We start from the raw sequence: 18656 nt of genomic DNA on the forward strand, positions 1-18656 counted from the left end.
GGTGTGGGGGTGCTTTGCTGGTGACCCTGTCTGTGATTTATTTAGAATTCAAGGCACACTTAACCAGCATGGCTACCACAGAATTCTGCAGCGAGACGCCATCCCATCTGGTTTGGGCTTAGTGGGACTATCATTTGTTTTTCAACAGGACAATGACCCAACACACCTCCATGGGCTATTTGACCAAGAAGGAGAGTGATGGAGTGCTGCATCAGATGACCTGGACTCCACAATCCCCCGACCTCAACCAAATTGAGATGGTTTTGGATGAGTCGGACTGCAGAGTGAAGGAAAAGCAGTCAACAAGTGCTCAGCATATGTGGGAACTCCTTCAAGACTGTTGGAAAAGCATTCCTGGTGAAGCTGGTTGAGAGAATGCCAAGAATATGCAACGCTGTCATCAAGGCAAAGGCTGGCTACTTTGAAGAATCTCAAATATAAAATATATTTAGATTTGTTTATCACATTTTTGGTTACTATATGATTCCATATGTGTTATTTCATAGTGTTGATGTCTTCACTATTATTATACAATGTAGAAAATAGTAAAAACAAAGAAAAACCCTTTGAATGAGTAGGTGTTCTATAACTTTTGACCGGTAGTGTTATTGTAGGTGATATTTTACATTGAAGAGAGGGTGTAATCATGTTTGATGATGAATATAATACTACCGGTATGTGCCACAGACGTCTCAAGTTTTGCGGGAGCGTGCAATTGGCATGCTGAGTACAGGAATGTCCACCAGAGCTGTTGCCGTGGAATTGAATGTTCATTTCTCTACCGTAAGCCGCCTTCAACGTTGTTTTAGAGAATTTGGCAGTACGTCCAACAGGCCTCACAACCGCAGACCACGTATAACCACGCCAGCCCAGGACCTCCACATCTGGCTTCTTCAACTGTGAGATCGTCTGAGGGGGGTGGTGGGGGTGCTGAGCAGTATTTCTGTCTGTAATAAAGCCCTTTTGTGTGGAAAAACTAATTCTGATTGGCTGGGCATTTCTGCGCCCCTGCCCAGAAATGTACAATTCATAGATTAGGGCCTAATGAATTTAGTGTATTTTAATTGACTGATTTTCTTATATGAACTGTAACTCAGTAATTGTTTTTGCTCAGTATAAATGAATTAGTGGAGGAGCTTCAGATGTAGCTGCTTTCGGACTTCCATCACTCTGCCCACAGTGTGGGTCTGTACAGCAGTGGTGAATGCTTTGGAGAGCTTGTCTGCTTCCTGCTTTTAAAGTGTGTATTGACTCATAAAATACCATTTCCTCCTCCATCATTTTATTACAAAAGGCTTTGGTAATTCTAGTACTACTGCAGCTCTGTGAGAGTATTTCTATTTCCTGCTTCCTGTGGTGAGCTGCAACTCCCCAGAAAACAAAACACTCACTGATTGGTTGTGATCAGTGTGTTCTCCCTTTGTTGAATGTTTTATTTCTGTTTTATCCAATATGATTTTGTAAAAGAATGGGTATAAAAGTGAGTAAGGGAGAGCAGTCTTCAACTCCCATTCAAACATTCAAAAACGAATCAAAAGTATAAAAGAACCAATGTTTTCAGTTGTTCATAATCATGTCCAGTTTATCAGCAAAGATGAAGTATCCCTGTTTCAGAGTTTAGATAATGATACAATCACACAAAGCCCCAATACAAGATCACACAAAGTCACCAGTGTTGTTTTATCTTAATGGACCACTGAGTGGGGAAATAATTACATGAAGCCCCAGGGTGCAGTTTGAGGAAAGCTTGAGAAATGTGAACATTCTTATTTTTATGTCGTAGGCTACTCCAAGCAACGAGCAGGAGGTCTATCCCAACAGGATAATGGGGCAATACTTCAAAATGGGATGATTTCACACAACCTTTTGTAGAAAAAAAAATCTCCACAGATTAGGCTATTATCTGGCCAAACGAGTTTCAGATGAATTGGGCATTTTAGAAGTGGAAACATTATGAGAGATATTTGTTTACTTCAACTAGAGGTCATTAGGCTTTTCAGATGTTTTCCACAAATGAAAATAAACAACAGCTGAAGACTGCACAAAAACCCTGTCCTCCGTCACTCTCTGTGACTAAAATGTTCATTTGATTTGCACCACAGCACAGGTTTCTAATTGAGAGTATCTACACCTGCTAATTTAACCGATGTATTGAACTAATATTCTACTTCCTCTGTTGAGTTGTTTGTATTTCTTTAGTTGTTGGGTAAATATTCAAGGTTTATACATTTGCCATTTAAGGCTATACACACCTGTATCCCATATTCTCACATAAATCACTGTGTAAAGCTCTGAATTCCCTATGCAAAGAATTTGTCACCTTCAATGATAATATCCTAATTACAGATGTGCAATCAACCAAATACTGTTCTGTCCTGGCTGGAAGATGATATTAAAAACGACAATTTATTACTTTGCCTGCTAATTATCCCAGATCTCCCCATGGCTATCATAATGCAATTACAGTATATCATCTGCTGTCTATTTGTCATACAGGGTATATTTCCCTGAGAGAATGATCAGTGGGTTAATCATATCTACACAAGAGGGCCGCCCACCAGTGTTTCTACTGTTACTGGTGAGGGATTGGGTGATTTAACACATCCCCTCATTCCAATATTAACTTAATTAACTGAATGATATGGCACCTACATTTTTAACCCCTGTTGATTGACACTGGTGCGCAGAAAACACTGATATCCAAAGGGGTTGAACTTGTTTATTGTTAGGACCAGTTTCTTAGTGCTATTACGGCAAGGGATTTTAACAGTTACAATTCCTTGTAATATGGCACGGTGGGAGTTTATGTGAGCAATACTAAATATGTGTAACAGTTTCTTTCCTGTTTTTCTCACCATATTGCATGCCCCCAGGTGGTGCACAAACAATAACAACAGAAGGGCATATTGCCATCGGGCCTTTATTGGAAAATACCTTTTTTGCATGTGTGAACATTTTACGAGATATTATTTCCTTTTCTCTGAGTGGACTGCATGTTGACATATCATTTGCTCTCATGTGGGGTTATCTGGAGTTCAAACTAGGCAAAAGGAGGAGTAAAAAATGTGTGATGAAACCTCAGTGGAGGTCCTGTCAGTTCTTCTCTGAGAGCTCTCCTTTCAAGTAAGCTACCCTAATGAACCAGGGAATATACTAAAAACTCAAGTTCCCTTAATGAGCATTATCTTGTTGTTATCTTGTTGTGCAATTATCTCACTGTGCAGTCAAATAAAACCATGCACACATCTCTAATACCTACAGCAGTACTGTTGTTCCACCTTCAATATGTCGAACCTGCACCTTGTCTATCCTGTCCCTATTCATACTGACTTCTAGCCCTAGTAGACACTTTGTCCTCGTTTTGCGCTCCATTTGTCTCCTTCCCCTCTCGGTGGGTGGCGATAATGTGAAGTGCTTAACAAACGAGCCCAAGAGTTGCTGAGCTGTTCCTGTAATGGCATCTGTGTCTCGCCAGTGTCACGGAGGGAAGGGACGCACCGCACCGCGCTCCGGTGCTAGCAGCCTCTATGTGTTCTCGCTGACCTATGCACTACCTGCGCTCTAATGGGTCATATTTTAGCTCCCATGGCGGTGACAAATGGCTCCACTCTAAAAGCCCTGTCCAAGGTGCTGAAACTCAGTTGATATATGGCAGAGTCCCTCTGATAAATGCCCCCATCAGTCCGCATGTGACGCCGATTCATCACCTCTCTGAGGTTTATGTTAGGAATCCATATTTGGTTTTAAATGAAAGAGAATATGTTGCAATTCAAAGTCATTGGGTTTCTCTGATGCCACACACACACATATAAAGTACCGTGTGTAAGTTATATACACACACACACTCTCTCTTACTCCCCAGTCATTGCCAAAACACGTCGTCCTGCCTGAGATTGCATTTTAGTAACAATGTTAAAATGTCCGCCTTCAAGGGCAGTCCCAGTAATTGTGTTTGTCTACATCACACTGTTTTCCTTTTGCATGGTTTAGACAGTGATATGAAAAGATTTATGGGATTCATATTTATGAATTATAACATTTTGCATTTCATGGATAGCTGAATGTTATTGATAAAGGAAGCTTAGATTGTTCCTTTCAGAGCATCCCAATATCGTATTCAGATTGTTCTAAGCAAGTCATTCTTGAAGTTGGGTCTTTCGTAATTACAATTTCAAGTAAGTAAGAGAAAGCATTACATTTCGATTAAAATACAATGTACTGTTTTTAATGAAAAAAAATATTTGATCATAAAATTGTTTACATATACACTGTTATTGTCTACTAGTCTAACAAGTTTTGCCCATTATAAACTGTATACGAGTGGTATTTCTTACTTATGGCCCTTGAGTGTTATTTAAACAGCACAGAAAATATTCCTCATTGTGGACCACAAAGACATCTCCACAAGGCGTTATAAAGCACAAGTCAATAACCAAGAGAGACAACACAGTCTTTGTGCTGTGCTTTTTTGCAGTTGCACTGCATGAATGACCGATCAGTAGCCACGTATATCGCAATCTAGATACCTGTCTGTGCACGTTTTTGCTGCAATGACATAATTTTGTTGTATAAAAGAGTCTGTGGGTCTGGGATTAGCTGGTTACGTATTTATGCGTGAGGGCGCCGGTTTATGGTTCAATCATGTGTTCCAAGTTCCAGGAGTTCCAGAACCCAATGCTCTGTCATTGTCATGAAAAGAGGGCACATGAATCACACATGTCCAACACTCTTTCACCTTGTTTAAAATCCAGAACATTAATTTTCCTGCTCCAAGGCCGTTTCTTTCTTTACATGGAGTTGTCTGGCAAGTCTATTACAGTCGCCTTCACCTTGACTCCAGCCACACAGAGTTCTGTGAGAGAAGAGGCGGAGCCAGGGCGGGTGCTAGGACCCAGCATTGACTCAGTTTGGTCCACCATCAACTTCCTGTAAAAGTGTTGGCTTTGCAGAGATGTGTATGTGATGGAGCAAGCCACAGCAACCACGATGAAAAGCACAGCACATGCAGCCATCACCACTGTGTCCCACTTCTCACTGCTCTCCACGGTGTGAGCCAGTCCCTTTGTGGTGACATTGACACAGTCCCTGTTGTGTCCGAGCTGCATGCTCGTGACTTCCACACACACCCGGTACTGGGTGGAGGGGTTTAGGTGGGTGAGACGATACACCTTCACATCGGTTGGTACTCTAGCAGTGTATGCCATGGAGGGATGCTTAGCATTCGCCATTGTGAACCACTTTATGTTGGATATAAGACCACCGTGAGTGTTATCCCAAGACACCGAAACAGAGTTGGGCTGCACTGATCTAACGTCCACATGTAAAGCATTGCCATTATCAGAAGGCTGTGGAAAGTATCCATCTACCACCAACAACACAGACTTGAGGTCTGCACCAACAAGATTGTGAGCAACACAGGTGTACAGCCCTGCCTCAAGCATGGTAGTGTCATAGATGTCAAAGGTCCCCTCTGGATGCATGTAGTACTTATCAGACACGCTGTTGGGCAGGACTCTGTCCCCGGAGGGGGTGACCCAGTATATCTCTGGCTCCGGCTCTCCGAATGCCCGGCAGTGAAGCGTCACCGAACTCCTTTTCCCAACGGCGACACGATCTGGGAGGCTCCCGGGCGAGATGAGCGGGAGGCAAATCTCAGTCATCTCCCTGAAGTGGACCTTGCGGACGTGCTGGCCCTGGTACTCCGGCGGCTCCACACAGAAGAGGGAATCTGGCTCCATGAAGCGCACACCGGTCTGGTTCATGTTGATCCAGCGGATGACGCAGTCGCAGCGAATGGGGTTGCTGTGCATGCTAACCTCACGCAGGTTGGGCAGGGAGTCCACAGTGCTGTGGTGCAAGGCGCTGAGAGCATTGCTGTTCAGCATCAGTGTTTCGAGTCTCGGCAACTTGTGGAAGGCATTGGGGTGGATGTAGGAGAGCTTGGGGTTGTTGGTGGCCTCAATCTTGGTCAGCTCAGGGAGATTGTTGAGGGCAAAGCTGTCGATGGACACCAGCGCAGGCATGCTGTTGATGCCCAACTCTTTGAGGTGGATCATGTCCACAAAGTCCCCTCTCTGAATCCTCTCGATGGGGTTCTTGTTGAGATCCAGAAACTTCAGGCTCTTGGCTTTCTTCAGAGCGGCCTGTGGCACTCTGTCAAACAGGTTGTCAAAAAACGAAACACTCTCCAGGTTGTCGAGGCCGACCAGAGTGTCATCTGGGATTTCGGAGAGATTCATCCTGGCCAGAACCAAGCTGCGTAGGTTGACCAAGGGCTTGAAGTTCATGTCTGACAATTGAACAATGGGGTTCTCCCCAATCATCAGGATCTCCAGGCGGGGTAGAGGCTGAAACCACACCCTGTTGATGCCCCTGAGGTGGTTGGAGTTGAGATGGAGCCGCAGGAGCCTCCCTAGCCCTCTAAAGGCACCAGGACTGATGGATGAGATCAGGTTGTGGTTGATGTAGAACTCCTGGAGGTTGGGCAGGGATGGGAGACAGTTGTCTGACAGGCCCTGAACCCAGTTCTCCTCCATGTGCAGTGACAGCAGCTGGGTAAGAGGACCCAGATGGACATTGCTCACAGAGGATATGTTATTCTGGGATAAATCTATCTCAGTGATATTAGCCAGGTAATCCAAAGGTTTCTCAACACTTATGATATTGTTGGTCTGTAACAATAGCACCTGTGTGTCTGAGGGCAGTCTCTCTGGCATTGACGATAGGCCTAAGTCATTACAGTCCACCGTGGGAGCCTCTGTATAAATAGAGCTTGGAGAGAACCAGGGTCGTATCTCACACCGGCACAATGCAGGACAATGAGCAGCGCCCCCCTCCGAGGCCAGAACAAAAGCTGTTAGAGCTAGCTCCGCTAACAAACAAGCCAAGAACGCAGTCTTCTTCATCTTGGCCCCCTATTACCTTGAACTAGAAATGGGTCCTTATGGAGTCAGCTGTTAGCACTGTTAACTTCACAAATAAAGGCTCATTTGTTACCGCAGTGAGACAGAACAGATTTCTGCTGATGCCTGGTCCCTAAAGCTTTGGCCTTTTTGTAGTCGTTGTCTAGTCCTTGGCAGAGAGTAAAGGAGCAACCTTTCTTCAATTTACACTGTGCCAGGTTGTCAGGCAAGTTGGATGTGTGAAGGTCAATGTATCCTTCAGGGAGTCTGTCGGTGAAGAACAGGGAGGGTTGAGGAGGAACGCTCTGGCTTGGGCTGGGGATGGATCACTCTGTCTTCCATCATTATTATCCTCAATCACAGTCACTCATCGTGTCAATTTCCATCTGGGGAGAAAAATATCAGAAAAAATACATTCAGTACTACATGGCATTATTGGGAGACTTGTTTCATATATTGACATTTAGGAATATTGAGACATATTCTATGCTCGTTTGATTTTATTGCTTTCACTTCGCCATCAAAATTCTGAGTTATGATTGACTTGACCTTATATATATTATTTGACAGGTTGGTGGCTAATAAATGTGCGTCCCAAATGGCACCCTTTTTCCTATATAGTGCACTACTTTTAACCAGAGCCTTATGGGCCCTGGTCAAAAGTAGTATAATATAGGAAATATGGTGCTATTTTGGATGCACACAATAGCACTTTGGAGTCACTTAATATCCCTGCAGGGCAAGAGATCTGCCAGAGGATCTGGAATTTTAAACAGCGATCTTGCACACAGCAGTAATACAAATCCCCCCAAAACATTTCCCAAAAACTTTGCATCAAGAACAGTTTGAACAGCTAAAACATTGTGAGCCAGAGCCTATCCCAGTTTTACCATCCACCCTAATTAGCTACATTTCGTCATCCACCCTAACTCTGCCGTTGTGAACTATGTATTCACATACACGCAGCAACTGTCGCACTCACACACAACTACCCACGATCACTTCAACTGGAGTATATGACCTCAAGGCATTTCAGATTCTCCCAAAATATCTCTGAAGCTTGCTACAGGTCTTGTTCTGTCTCTTCACCCTCTCCTGCATTATTTATGAGGAGTTGAATCAAAGTGGTTCCTACAGGTGACAGGTCTGTGCCGGGGTTTGCTTATGTCGACTGCACATATTGATGCTTTGATTAATTTGTGACCTTGAGTGCAGAAGCCACGGCTCCGTGTGTGATAGTAGATGAGCTGTCTGTAAGGCTATAAGAGTAGGGCTGCTGATGAAGACTCCCTATGACAGAGCACCGTGCATATATTAGCTTGTTTATGGCAGTCAGTCAACACACACAGGTGGAATCAAGAGGCAAAAATATTTTTCCTGGTCGTTTCTTTTTTTTGTGCCTAATGTTCTTGTGCTCAGCCATCTGTGTAGGACCTGTGTTCAGATTCTGTCCAAGCTGCTCTGTGCCTGATATTATACAGCATTTGTAATATCCACACACATTTGGTGTTTCATTGCTAAGCTATTTATGTCAAGTGTTGAAATAAATACTTAAGTGTGGTAATGCTAGCTATCATTTGCAACGATAATTTTCAGACTCCTTTATTTCATACAAGGGAATGGTTTTATTGGCAAGAGATTCCTCCATATGGCCCAGGTGGTAGAGTGTGTAACCATATTATGTAAATATGTTTTTCACAGTAGATCGGAAAAATATACTTAAAAGAAAATAACCCCCATGCTAATAAGGAGAGCAAGTATTAAATTGTAAACTGGATGAGCGATGCTCTCCTGTTTGCTTCCACGAAGCTCACGCTAATTTCCCTTTTTATTACTTAATGCTAAGAGCCTGTTGTTACTTCACTCACATGCCTTCCTCTCATAATTAGATCAAATGGACGTTTGAGTGGTGGTAAATGTTCTTCCAACATTATGTTAATAAAGTATCTTTAGTTGCGGGAAGAATAGTTGAGATGAGGTGAAGATGCATTGGAAAGCTGCTGCTGTTGCTTTGTGATGCTATTTCAATAGAAAGGCTAATCTCCGACAGGTAGCTAACACTCCTTGCTTGTGTTTAACACCGATGATAACGCCATGCACTTATATAAAGTATTGTCTAGTTGTGTTTAACACAGATGATAACACCATGCACTTGTATAACGTATTGTCTTAGTTGTGTGTAACACGGGTGATAACCCCATGCACTTGTATAACGTATTGTCTAGTTGTGTGTAACACGGGTGATAACACCATGCACTTGTATAACATATTGTCTAGTTGTGTGTAACACGGGTGAAAACGCCATGCACTTGTATAACGTATTGTCTAGTTGTGTGTAACACGGGTGATAACGCCATGCACTTGTATAACGTATTGTCTAGTTGTGTGTAACACGGGTGATAACGCCATGCACTTGTATAACGTATTGTCTATTTGTGTTTAACATGGGTGATAACGCTATGCACTGTAATATATTTTCTAGTTATTTATCTTATTTAGCTCCCTTAGGGATTTATTTTCCACTTATGTTTTTGTTTGATATGCTGCAGCTGTATCAGCAGAGCACCCCTTATTTAATGTATAATTAAACCTCTCTCCCCACCCCCCTCTCGCTCTCTCTCAAGTAGAAGTTGTGGCCTTAGAGGCCAGGAGGTTGTGGTAAGAGGAAACAATTGATTGTGCGATTAAGTCAAGGGGTGTTGACCTCTGTGGACTCATTTGGGCTGAGGAAACATAGGGATCAGTCCACATGCGGCAGGCCAGCCGCCTGCCACTTAGTAGAGAGTGCATTGCGTTCCCAAGTCCCAAATGCTACAGTTAGTTACAGTTCAAAGGCAGCACTCTTTTAAAACACCACAAAAAATATAACACATTTACAGAAATCCCATCAAAGACTACAAAAATTGAATTGTGTTTGTTACTTCTATAAATAGGGAATTAAGATAACAATGCACTACGTTACTAGCATGCTAACAAAGAATATCTGGGAAATCAGTATAGCTATATGAAAGCTGTCTACTTCACAAATAATTATTGCACTCACCTATATTTTACCACTTTTAAGTGCTGAATATTGACATTCTCCAAATGGATTAGGGGTGTATGGCAGAAAAGGGGTTGATATACACTTAGAAATGCCCTTGTTTTTTGTCTGTTAAAATAACATCAAAGCTTCAATGCCATACAACACTCCTTCCGTGGCCTCCAACTGCTCTTAAACGCTAGTAAAAACCAAATGCATGCTCTTCAACCGTTCGCTGCCTGCACCCGCACGCCTGACTAGCATCACCACCCTGGATGGTTCCGACCTAGAATATGTGGACATCTATAAGTACCTAGGTGTCTGGCTAGACTGTAAACTCTCCTTCCAGACTCATATCAAACATCTCCAATCTAAAATCAAATCTAGAGTCGGCTTTCTATTCCGCAACAAAGCCTCCTTCACTCACGCCGCCAAAATTACCCTAGTAAAACTGACTATCCTACCGGTCCTCGACTTCAGCGATGTCATCTACAAAATAGCTTGCAACACTCTACTCAGCAAACTGGATGCAGTTTATCACAGTGCCATCCGTTTTGTTACTAAAGCACCTTATACCACCCACCACTGCGACCTGTATGCTCTAGTCGGCTGGCCCTCGCTACATATTCGTCGCCAGACCCACTGGCTCCAGGTCATCTACAAGTCCATGCTAGGTAAAGCTCCACCTTATCTCAGTTCACTGGTCACGATGGCAACACCCACCCGTAGCACGCGCTCCAGCAGGTGTATCTCACTGATCATCCCTAGAGCCAACACCTCATTTGGCCGCCTTTCATTCCAGTTCTCTGCTGCCTGTGACTGGAACGAATTGCAAAAATCGCTGAAGTTGGAGACTTATCTCCCTCACCAATTTCAAACATCTGCTATCTGAGCAGCTAACCGATCGCTGCAGCTGTACATAGTCTATTGGTAAATAGCCCACCCAATTTTACCTACCTCATCCCCATACTGTTTTTATTTATTTACTTTTCTGCTCTTTTGCACACCAATATCTCTACCTGTACATGACCATCTGATCATTTATCACTCCAGTGTTAATCTGCAAAATTGTAATTATTCGCCTACCTCCTCATGCCTTTTGCACACAATGTATATAGACTCTCTTTTTTTCTACTGTGTTATTGACTTGTTAATTGTTTACTCCATGTGTAACTCTGTGTTGTCTGTTCACACTGCTATGCTTTATCTTGGCCAGGTCGCAGTTGCAAATGAGAACTTGTTCTCAACTAGCCTACCTTGTTAAATAAAGGTGAAATTAAAATAAAATAAAAATAAAATAAAATAAATAAATAAATAATAATCAGAAATACAGTGTAGACATTGTTAATGTTGTAAATGACTATTGTAGCTGGAAACGGCAGATTTTTTAATGGAGTATCTACATAGGCGTACAGAGGCCCATTATCAGCAAACATCACTCCTGTGTTCCAATTGCACGTTGTGTTAGCTAATCCAAGTTTATCATAATAAAAGGCTAATTGATTATTATAAAACCATTTTGCAATTATGTTAGCACAGCTGAAAACTGTTGTGCTGATTAAAGAAGCATTAAAACTGTCCTTCTTTAGACTAGTTGAGTATCTGGAGCATCAGCAATTGTGGGTTCGATTACAGGCTCAAAATGTCAAGAAACTAAGAACTTTCTTCTGTAACTCGTCAGTCTATTCTTGTTCTGAGAAATGAAGGCTATTCCATGCATGAAATTGCCAAGAAACTGAAGATCTCGTATAGATCTCGTACAAGAAAAAGCCATATCTCAGACTGGCCAATAAAAATAAAAGATTAAGATGGTCAAAAGAACACAGACACTGGACAGAGAAACTCTGCCTAGAAGGCCAGCATCCCGGAGTCACCTCTTCACTGTTGACGTTGAGACTGGTGTTTTGCGGGTACTATTTATTGAAGCTGCCAGTTGAAGACTTGTGAGGCATCTGTTTCTCAAGCTAGACACTCTAATCTATTTGTCCTCTTGCTCAGTTGTGCTCCGGGTCATCCCACTCCTCTTTCTATTCTGGTTAGAGCCAGTTTGCATTGCTCTTTGAAAGGAGTAGAACACAGAGTTTTGTACAAGATCTTCAGTTTCCTGGCAATTTTTCGCATGGAATAGCCTTCATTTCTCAGAACAAGAATAGGCTGACGAGTTTCAGAAGAAGGTTCTTTGTTTCCTGGCATTTTAAGCCTGTAATCGAACCCACAAATGCTGATGCTCCAGATACTCAACTAGACTAAAGAAGGCCAGTTTTATTGCTTCTTTATCAGCACAACAGTTTTCACCTGTGCTAACATAATTGCGAAAGGGTTTCTAATGATCAATTAGCCTTTTCAAATTATAAACTTGGATTAGCTAACACAACGTGGCATTGGAACACAGGAGTGATGGTTGCTGATAATGGGCTTCTGTACGCCTATGTAGATATTCCATAAAAAATCTGTCGTTTCCAGCTGCAATAGTCATTTACAATATTAAAATGTCTACACTGTATTTCTGATCAATTTGATGTTATTTTAATGGACAAAAAAATGCTTTTCTTTCAAAAATAAGGACATTTCTAAGTGACCCCAAACTTTTGAACGGTAGCGTACCCAACATATTAGTGTCCTTTTTCATACAGTGAAACAGACTCGGTACTGGATGAGAGTCCACGGGCCACAGTGCAGTGTGTTCCTTCCCTACACCTCCTAATGTAGTAGACATGTCATAAAGTGGTTGCAATTCGCCATGTTTTATTCACTAGCTAGTCAGGCAGCGAGTGACGAGCATGCTGCAGCTACAGTATAGAGGGGAAAGGATGTGATGTGCAGCGCGCCACCGCGCCAAGGGGAAGTGACACCCTGACATTCTGCCACATTAATATACCATGGTATTGTGACAGATCTTACTGGTCTTGATGTTGTTAAGCCTAATGAATCTTTGGAAGGTAATAGCTTTTTAGACTACAGAATGAACATTTGCTCTGTTGCTAATCTCTTTAACGTTAATGTGAAAATCAGAATGTTGATGAATGAATGTGCAGTGTCTCTGATACATGTCATGCTACTTCTCAAAGAAAAGAAATGTGACATAGAATTGGGTTGGGGTAGAGTAGACAGACAAAACAAAGCATGTGTACTTAAAAACAGGTATGTACAAGAGGCAGTGTGATTTAGAAAATGGAAGATGGAAATAGTGGCCATTTAAAAGCTGCTGGGGACAAAGTGGTGTTTTATTTGTACATTTACAGTAGCCCAGTATAGCAACACATCTCTTTTCACAGTCTTTTAATCAGTGCCAGAAGTCCAATTCAGTCACATCCTCCACTTTCTCTCGAAAAGCATTAAATGTGCCATCACTTTGTGATGCATCAGTAGAGTTGTTGACTTTTCTAATGTTTAGTAACAGTCTTGTAGTTTGGAGGGGAGGGTGGTGGGGGGTGGGAGGTGAGGTGAGGGAGTGGGGGGGGTGAGGTGAGGTGATGGGGTAGGAGATGAAGTGAGGGGTGTGAGGTGAGATGAGATGAGGGGGAGAGGTGGGGTGGGAGCGAGGTAAGGGGGTAGGGAGGAGAGATGAGGGGGAGAGGTGGGTGGGGGGGGAGGTGGTGGGTGGGAGGGGGAAGGGGTGGGAGGAGAGGGAAGTGAAGGGATGGGAGGAGGGGAGGTGAAGGGATCGGAGGAGGGGAGGTGAAGGGATCGGAGGAGGGGAGTGGGGATCGGAGGAGGGGAGGTGAAGGGATCGGAGGAGGGGAGGTGAAGGGAAGGGATCGGAGGAGGGGAAGTGAAGGGATCGGAGGAGGGAGGTGAAAGGATCGGAGGAGGGGAAGTCAAGGGATCGGAGGAGGGGAGGTGAAGGGATCAGAGGAGGGGAGGTGGGGTGAGGAAAATGGAGTGATGTAAGTGCCCCTCTCTTCTACTGCCGCCCCCCACCTCTTTTTTATTGATTTACCATTAAATCTATCCAAGCTAAATCTGTCCTTTCAACGTGACCTGCTCCCTCGTGTTCCCTATAGCGCTACCGGCTACAATATCACCCTATATTGCTACCTGCATCAATATCACACTTTAGCACTACCTGCTACAATATGACAGTCTGCTACATGTTGTCATTGCTGCCTGAGCAGCCCACCATGAAAGCCTGCATTAGCTATGCTAGCAACGTGCCTGTCATTAGCATTAGCTGTATGGCTACATTCATTAGGCCAACCCACTGTGTGGTACCCATGCATAATGACATCCCCCTTGCATCTGTTCAACGCCGCCTGCAAATAAACAGCAATTTAACAATTAATTAGGGATCGATGTTAAGCTGTCAACTCCCCCAGGCTTCCTACCAATCCCCTCCTCCTCCTATCTACCCTCTCTCATATGGTCTACTGTCTCACACACACACACACACACACACACACACACACACACACACACACACACACACACACACACACACACACACACACACACACAGGTATGGTATTCATGTAAACATGACCTGCCTGTTGATTTACAATGTTATTTGCATGTATGCACCATATAAAATGAGTTTTGCAGGGTACAGTGAACTCACCACACACATTTTTCACTATGGATTAATCTATCACTATCACAGCTCATTGCATAAATACCAATCGTAATACATTAACTGGTAAAGCATGGGGTGTTAGCTGTCAACATGCCCTTTTCCACAGGCTCAGGTAGGACTAGTTCTGCTGCTCTGACTGTAAAATGCATGGGATTTACTTAGGAAAAAAAACAGTGTTTCAGAATCTGAGTCATACTGTATCTGCTGGGAATGCATTTTCCCAGTGCATCAAATCAATCTTTGTTTATCCTATGAATCCATGTGCTACGGTACACCGATATTCTCGTAGTGGGGATTTTGCAGGGTAGGTAGGTTGTGTGGCGTGGTTTTCATTTGACTCTTTATTGAGCGAGGATAGTATTGGAAGGAAGTTTTCACCTGAAAAAATACAAAATTGAGCTAAATCTGTCTAAGGTATGTTATACACAGGAGTTTGAGGTTGGCTTGTGAATCTTAAGTCAAGATTTTAGTGACAAACAGAAACCGTCTACTTATCATAAATAATGAATGTTTGATAGTAATGCTATTTCACATTACTGATATTAATTAGCCTGCTGATTTTTTTTTTATAGTCTTTTGAGAGATGCACACATTACAGCCATTGTTAATGCATGGAATGGTGTTGAGTGTGAGGTACAGAATCTTGTAGCGATCTATTCCTCTCAAACTTTGTTTCTGTTCAACCAGTCAGTGTGCTTTGCTTTAGTGATGTCTGCAGAGTGACATCACAGATTCAACGTGTACACTTTCACTTTTTGTCTGAAGCACCAGTACTGCTTTCTCTTGTGGATTCATCACTCCAGTCCCCACCAGTCTGCATAGAAAACCTTGGGAAAGCAGGACGACCATAGAAGAGGACTATATGACGACTGCCTCTTTAAATATGTTCGTAGCCAGGGTATTCACCATGATATTGGTGCATTTTTTGCATAGAAATAGACAATTGTATGCATAATTAGGCTAGTTCTTGAAAACAGAATGATGCAGTCATCTTTCTGACCCCGATTTAGTAGCTAACATTGTGACCGTGCTGAATGAGGTCTGCTGCTCACTAAAAATGCCTCAGTGTGACGTTGTTTAATTATGAACAAGCCCTAAATGCAGCCGGGTGATGGGAGATGGCGAGAAAGAATGAGGGAGATGAGGTGAGGTGAAAGAGAGTGGGAGAGAGATGGAGAGATGGGTGGGTGGGGGGGGGGTGCTGTTCTGGTAAATTAAGCAGGCAGTGGTGGGGATGTATTTTTCCCCTGGTTCGAGGAGAGTTCTCCACAGCCCAGCACTCCAGCTCTGTCTCACCTGGATTCCTTAAAGATACGGACAACTCCTAAATAAATCCTCTTTGAGGTTCGTCCTCTTGGCACACACAGTCAAATAGTGTCCAACTGTAAACGCATACAGTACTTATGTGTTATGATCCATCAGTGAAAACGGAAAGGGGTCTCTTTACCCCGGGCTTATTACTGGTTTACCTCGTTGAGTTCTGGTCTTTTCTACTGATGGCAGATTCCCTGACTTGTCTTCTGTTCTATCCCTGACAGACACACAGAGAGGAGTATACTTCAGTTTTGATATTTTTCTCAGATGTACCTGTAGAGCGATGCTGCCGAGATAACACCGCCTTCATTCCACTCCAGCCTGAAAACCACAAATCTCTCAAACCGCTTTCAAAATACACCCTGATGCCAATAACAGGCAGTTCCTTCTCTGAAACCTCTGCAGCCTACATATTCATCCAAACATTTCCTTAAGCAGCAATGACAAAACGCCTGTGTTGGACTCCTCAGTTTTTCATTTCCTCAATTCCACCCCCCCACCCCCATCCCCGGCCAAGCCTCCCACATAACTGCAGGCTGTGCCTTCTGCCTTCTTGGCTGCTAACTCCCTCCACACAGACACAGGTTCAACTCAAGGACTACCGCATTGTCACACTGAAAACCAACCCTCTACCACACCAAACAAATACACTTGCCTCATACACACACAGGAGAGAGAGATAGATATAAACTTACCAGTGGAAGTGAGTCCCTTCACACACACCCTCATGCCTGGAACCCACATGCTTTAGAGCAGTAGTCCAGCATGACAGTGTGAGACTCAGATCACAGCAGGTTTTTCATGTGTATTTCCAAGAACATGCGTCTTCTTCTCCTTTCGTCGCTAGAGAGGCAGAGAGAGAGAGAGCGCGAAACAGGAGAGGGAGGGAGAGATGGGTAGCTCCAGCTCTAAAACCATTCCACTGTGTGTATGGGAGAGGCAGAGAGAGAGGCAGAGAGAGAGGCAGAGAGAGAGAGAGAGAGAGAAAGAGAGAGAGAGGGAGAGAGAGAGAGCTCCAGCTCTGATAGTTCCACTGTGTGAGAGAGAGAGAGAGAGAGAGAGAGAGAGCTGAGAGAGAGAGAGAGAGGAGAGAGAGTGAGTGAGAGAGTGTGAGAGTGAGAGAGTGTGTGTGAGAGTGTGTGTGTGAGAGAGAGACAGGCTCTGTTGGTTGTGTGTCTTTGCTTGCTAAAGACGCTGGGTGCAGAGCGATAGGGTGGGGGCTGTTCTCTGTCTATCCCTCCTTTTCTCCAGCGCAGTTAGAGAGCAGATCACTCAGCTGATCAACCATCACTCTGCTCCGGTGCTGCCAGCTCCACCGTCATTAATAACACATACACACACAGTCCAATCCCTCTTCAGATCGCAGGCTCTGTTCTTGGAGCTGCTAGTAATTCTGATTGGCTGAGCAGGCTGTCAATCAGTCATGATCCCCTGTATCCCTGAGGGAGAAGGAGGGAGGAAGAGACCAAATGTGTGTGTATGTGTGGGATAGAGTAGGAGGAATGGAGTGACAGAGAGAGTGTGTATGTGTCTGTGTGTTTGTTAAAGAGAGAGTGATAGAAGGAGACTGAGTGAGAAAACATGGGAGGGAGGGATGGCGAATGGATGTGGCTTCTTATTAAGACTGGCATTTCGGGTTTGAATCTCCGGGGGATTTGAAGGCAGCGTTTAACAAAGTGTGGTTTCTGCAGGTCATTATTCAATGCCTTTGTGTCCCTCATTTGGCCAGACACTCTGAACTGAACACCTGTGTACCTCTGGCTCCCTGGTACCCTCACAGTCATATACAGTGGGGCAAAAAATAATTTAGTCAGCCACCAATTGTGCAAGTTCTCCCACTTAAAAAGATGAGAGAGGCCTGTAATGTTCATCATAGGTACACTTCAACTATGACAGACAAAATGAGAAGAAAAAAATCCAGAAAATCACATTGTAGGATTTTTAATGAATTTATTTGCAAATTATGGTGGAAAATAAGTATTTGGTCAATAACAAAAGTTTATCTTAATACTTTGCTATATACCCTTTGTTGGCAATGACAGAGGTCAAACGTTTTCTGTAAGTCTTCACAAGGTTTTCACACACTGTTGCTGGTATTTTGGCCCATTCCTCCATGCAGATCTCCTCTAGAGCAGTGATGTTTTGGGGCTGTTGCTGGGCAACACGGACTTCCAACTCCCTCCAAAGATTTTCTGTGGGGTTGAGATCTGGAGCCTGGCTAGGCCACTCCAGGACCTTGAAATGCTTCTTACGAAGCCGCTCCTTCATTGCCCGGGCGGTGTGTTTGGGATCATTGTTATGCTGAAAGACCCAGCCACGTTTCATCTTCAATGCCCTTGCTGATGGAAGGAGGTTTTCACTCAAAATCTCACGATACATGGCCCCATTCATTCCTTCCTTTACACGGATCAGTCGTCCTGGTCCTTTTGCAGAAAAACAGCCCCAAAGCATGATGTTTCCACCCCCATGCTTCACAGTAGGTATGGTGTTCTTTGGCTGCAACTCAGCATTCTTTGTCCTCCAAACACGACGAGTTGAGTTTTTACCAAAAAGTTATAATTTGGTTTCATCTGACCATATGACATTCTCCCAATTTTCTTCTGGGTCATCCAAATGCTCTCTAGCAAATTTCAGATGGGCCTGGACATGTACTGGCTTAAGCAGGGGGACACGTCTGGCACTGCAGGATTTGAGTCCCTGGTGGCGTAGTGTGTTACTGATGGTAGGCTTTGTTACTTTGGTCCCAGCTCTCTGCAGGTCATTCACTAGGTCCCCCCGTGTGGTTCTGGGATTTTTGCTCACCGTTCTTGTGATCATTTTGACCCCACGGGGTGAGATCTTGCGTGGT

General features: G+C 43.7%; 1 protein-coding gene and 1 pseudogene across 1 annotated transcript; one reads left to right on the top strand and one right to left on the bottom strand.

Annotated features, from left to right (window-relative positions):
- The window catches only part of LOC112219141, a 228866-nt pseudogene that overhangs the window by 168034 nt on the left and 42176 nt on the right, over window positions 1-18656 (top strand).
- LOC112218819 (leucine-rich repeat neuronal protein 3-like) lies at window positions 984-16787 on the bottom strand. Its single transcript, XM_024380011.2, has 2 exons — window positions 16504-16787; window positions 984-7288 (listed from the first exon to the last, which is right to left on the bottom strand). Exon 2 carries the CDS (start codon window positions 6903-6905, stop codon window positions 4788-4790), a length of 2118 nt encoding a protein of 705 aa, XP_024235779.1. The 5' UTR covers window positions 6906-7288; window positions 16504-16787; the 3' UTR covers window positions 984-4787.

This window comes from Oncorhynchus tshawytscha, linkage group LG19, assembly GCF_018296145.1.
Source record: "Oncorhynchus tshawytscha isolate Ot180627B linkage group LG19, Otsh_v2.0, whole genome shotgun sequence".
In the NCBI taxonomy this organism is placed as follows: Eukaryota; Metazoa; Chordata; class Actinopteri; order Salmoniformes; family Salmonidae; genus Oncorhynchus; species Oncorhynchus tshawytscha.

Coding starts and splice junctions, on each gene's coding strand:
- LOC112218819 (XM_024380011.2), bottom strand. CDS start 6,905: ATGAAGAAGACTGCGTTCTTGGCTTGTTTGTTAGCGGAGCTAGCTCTA.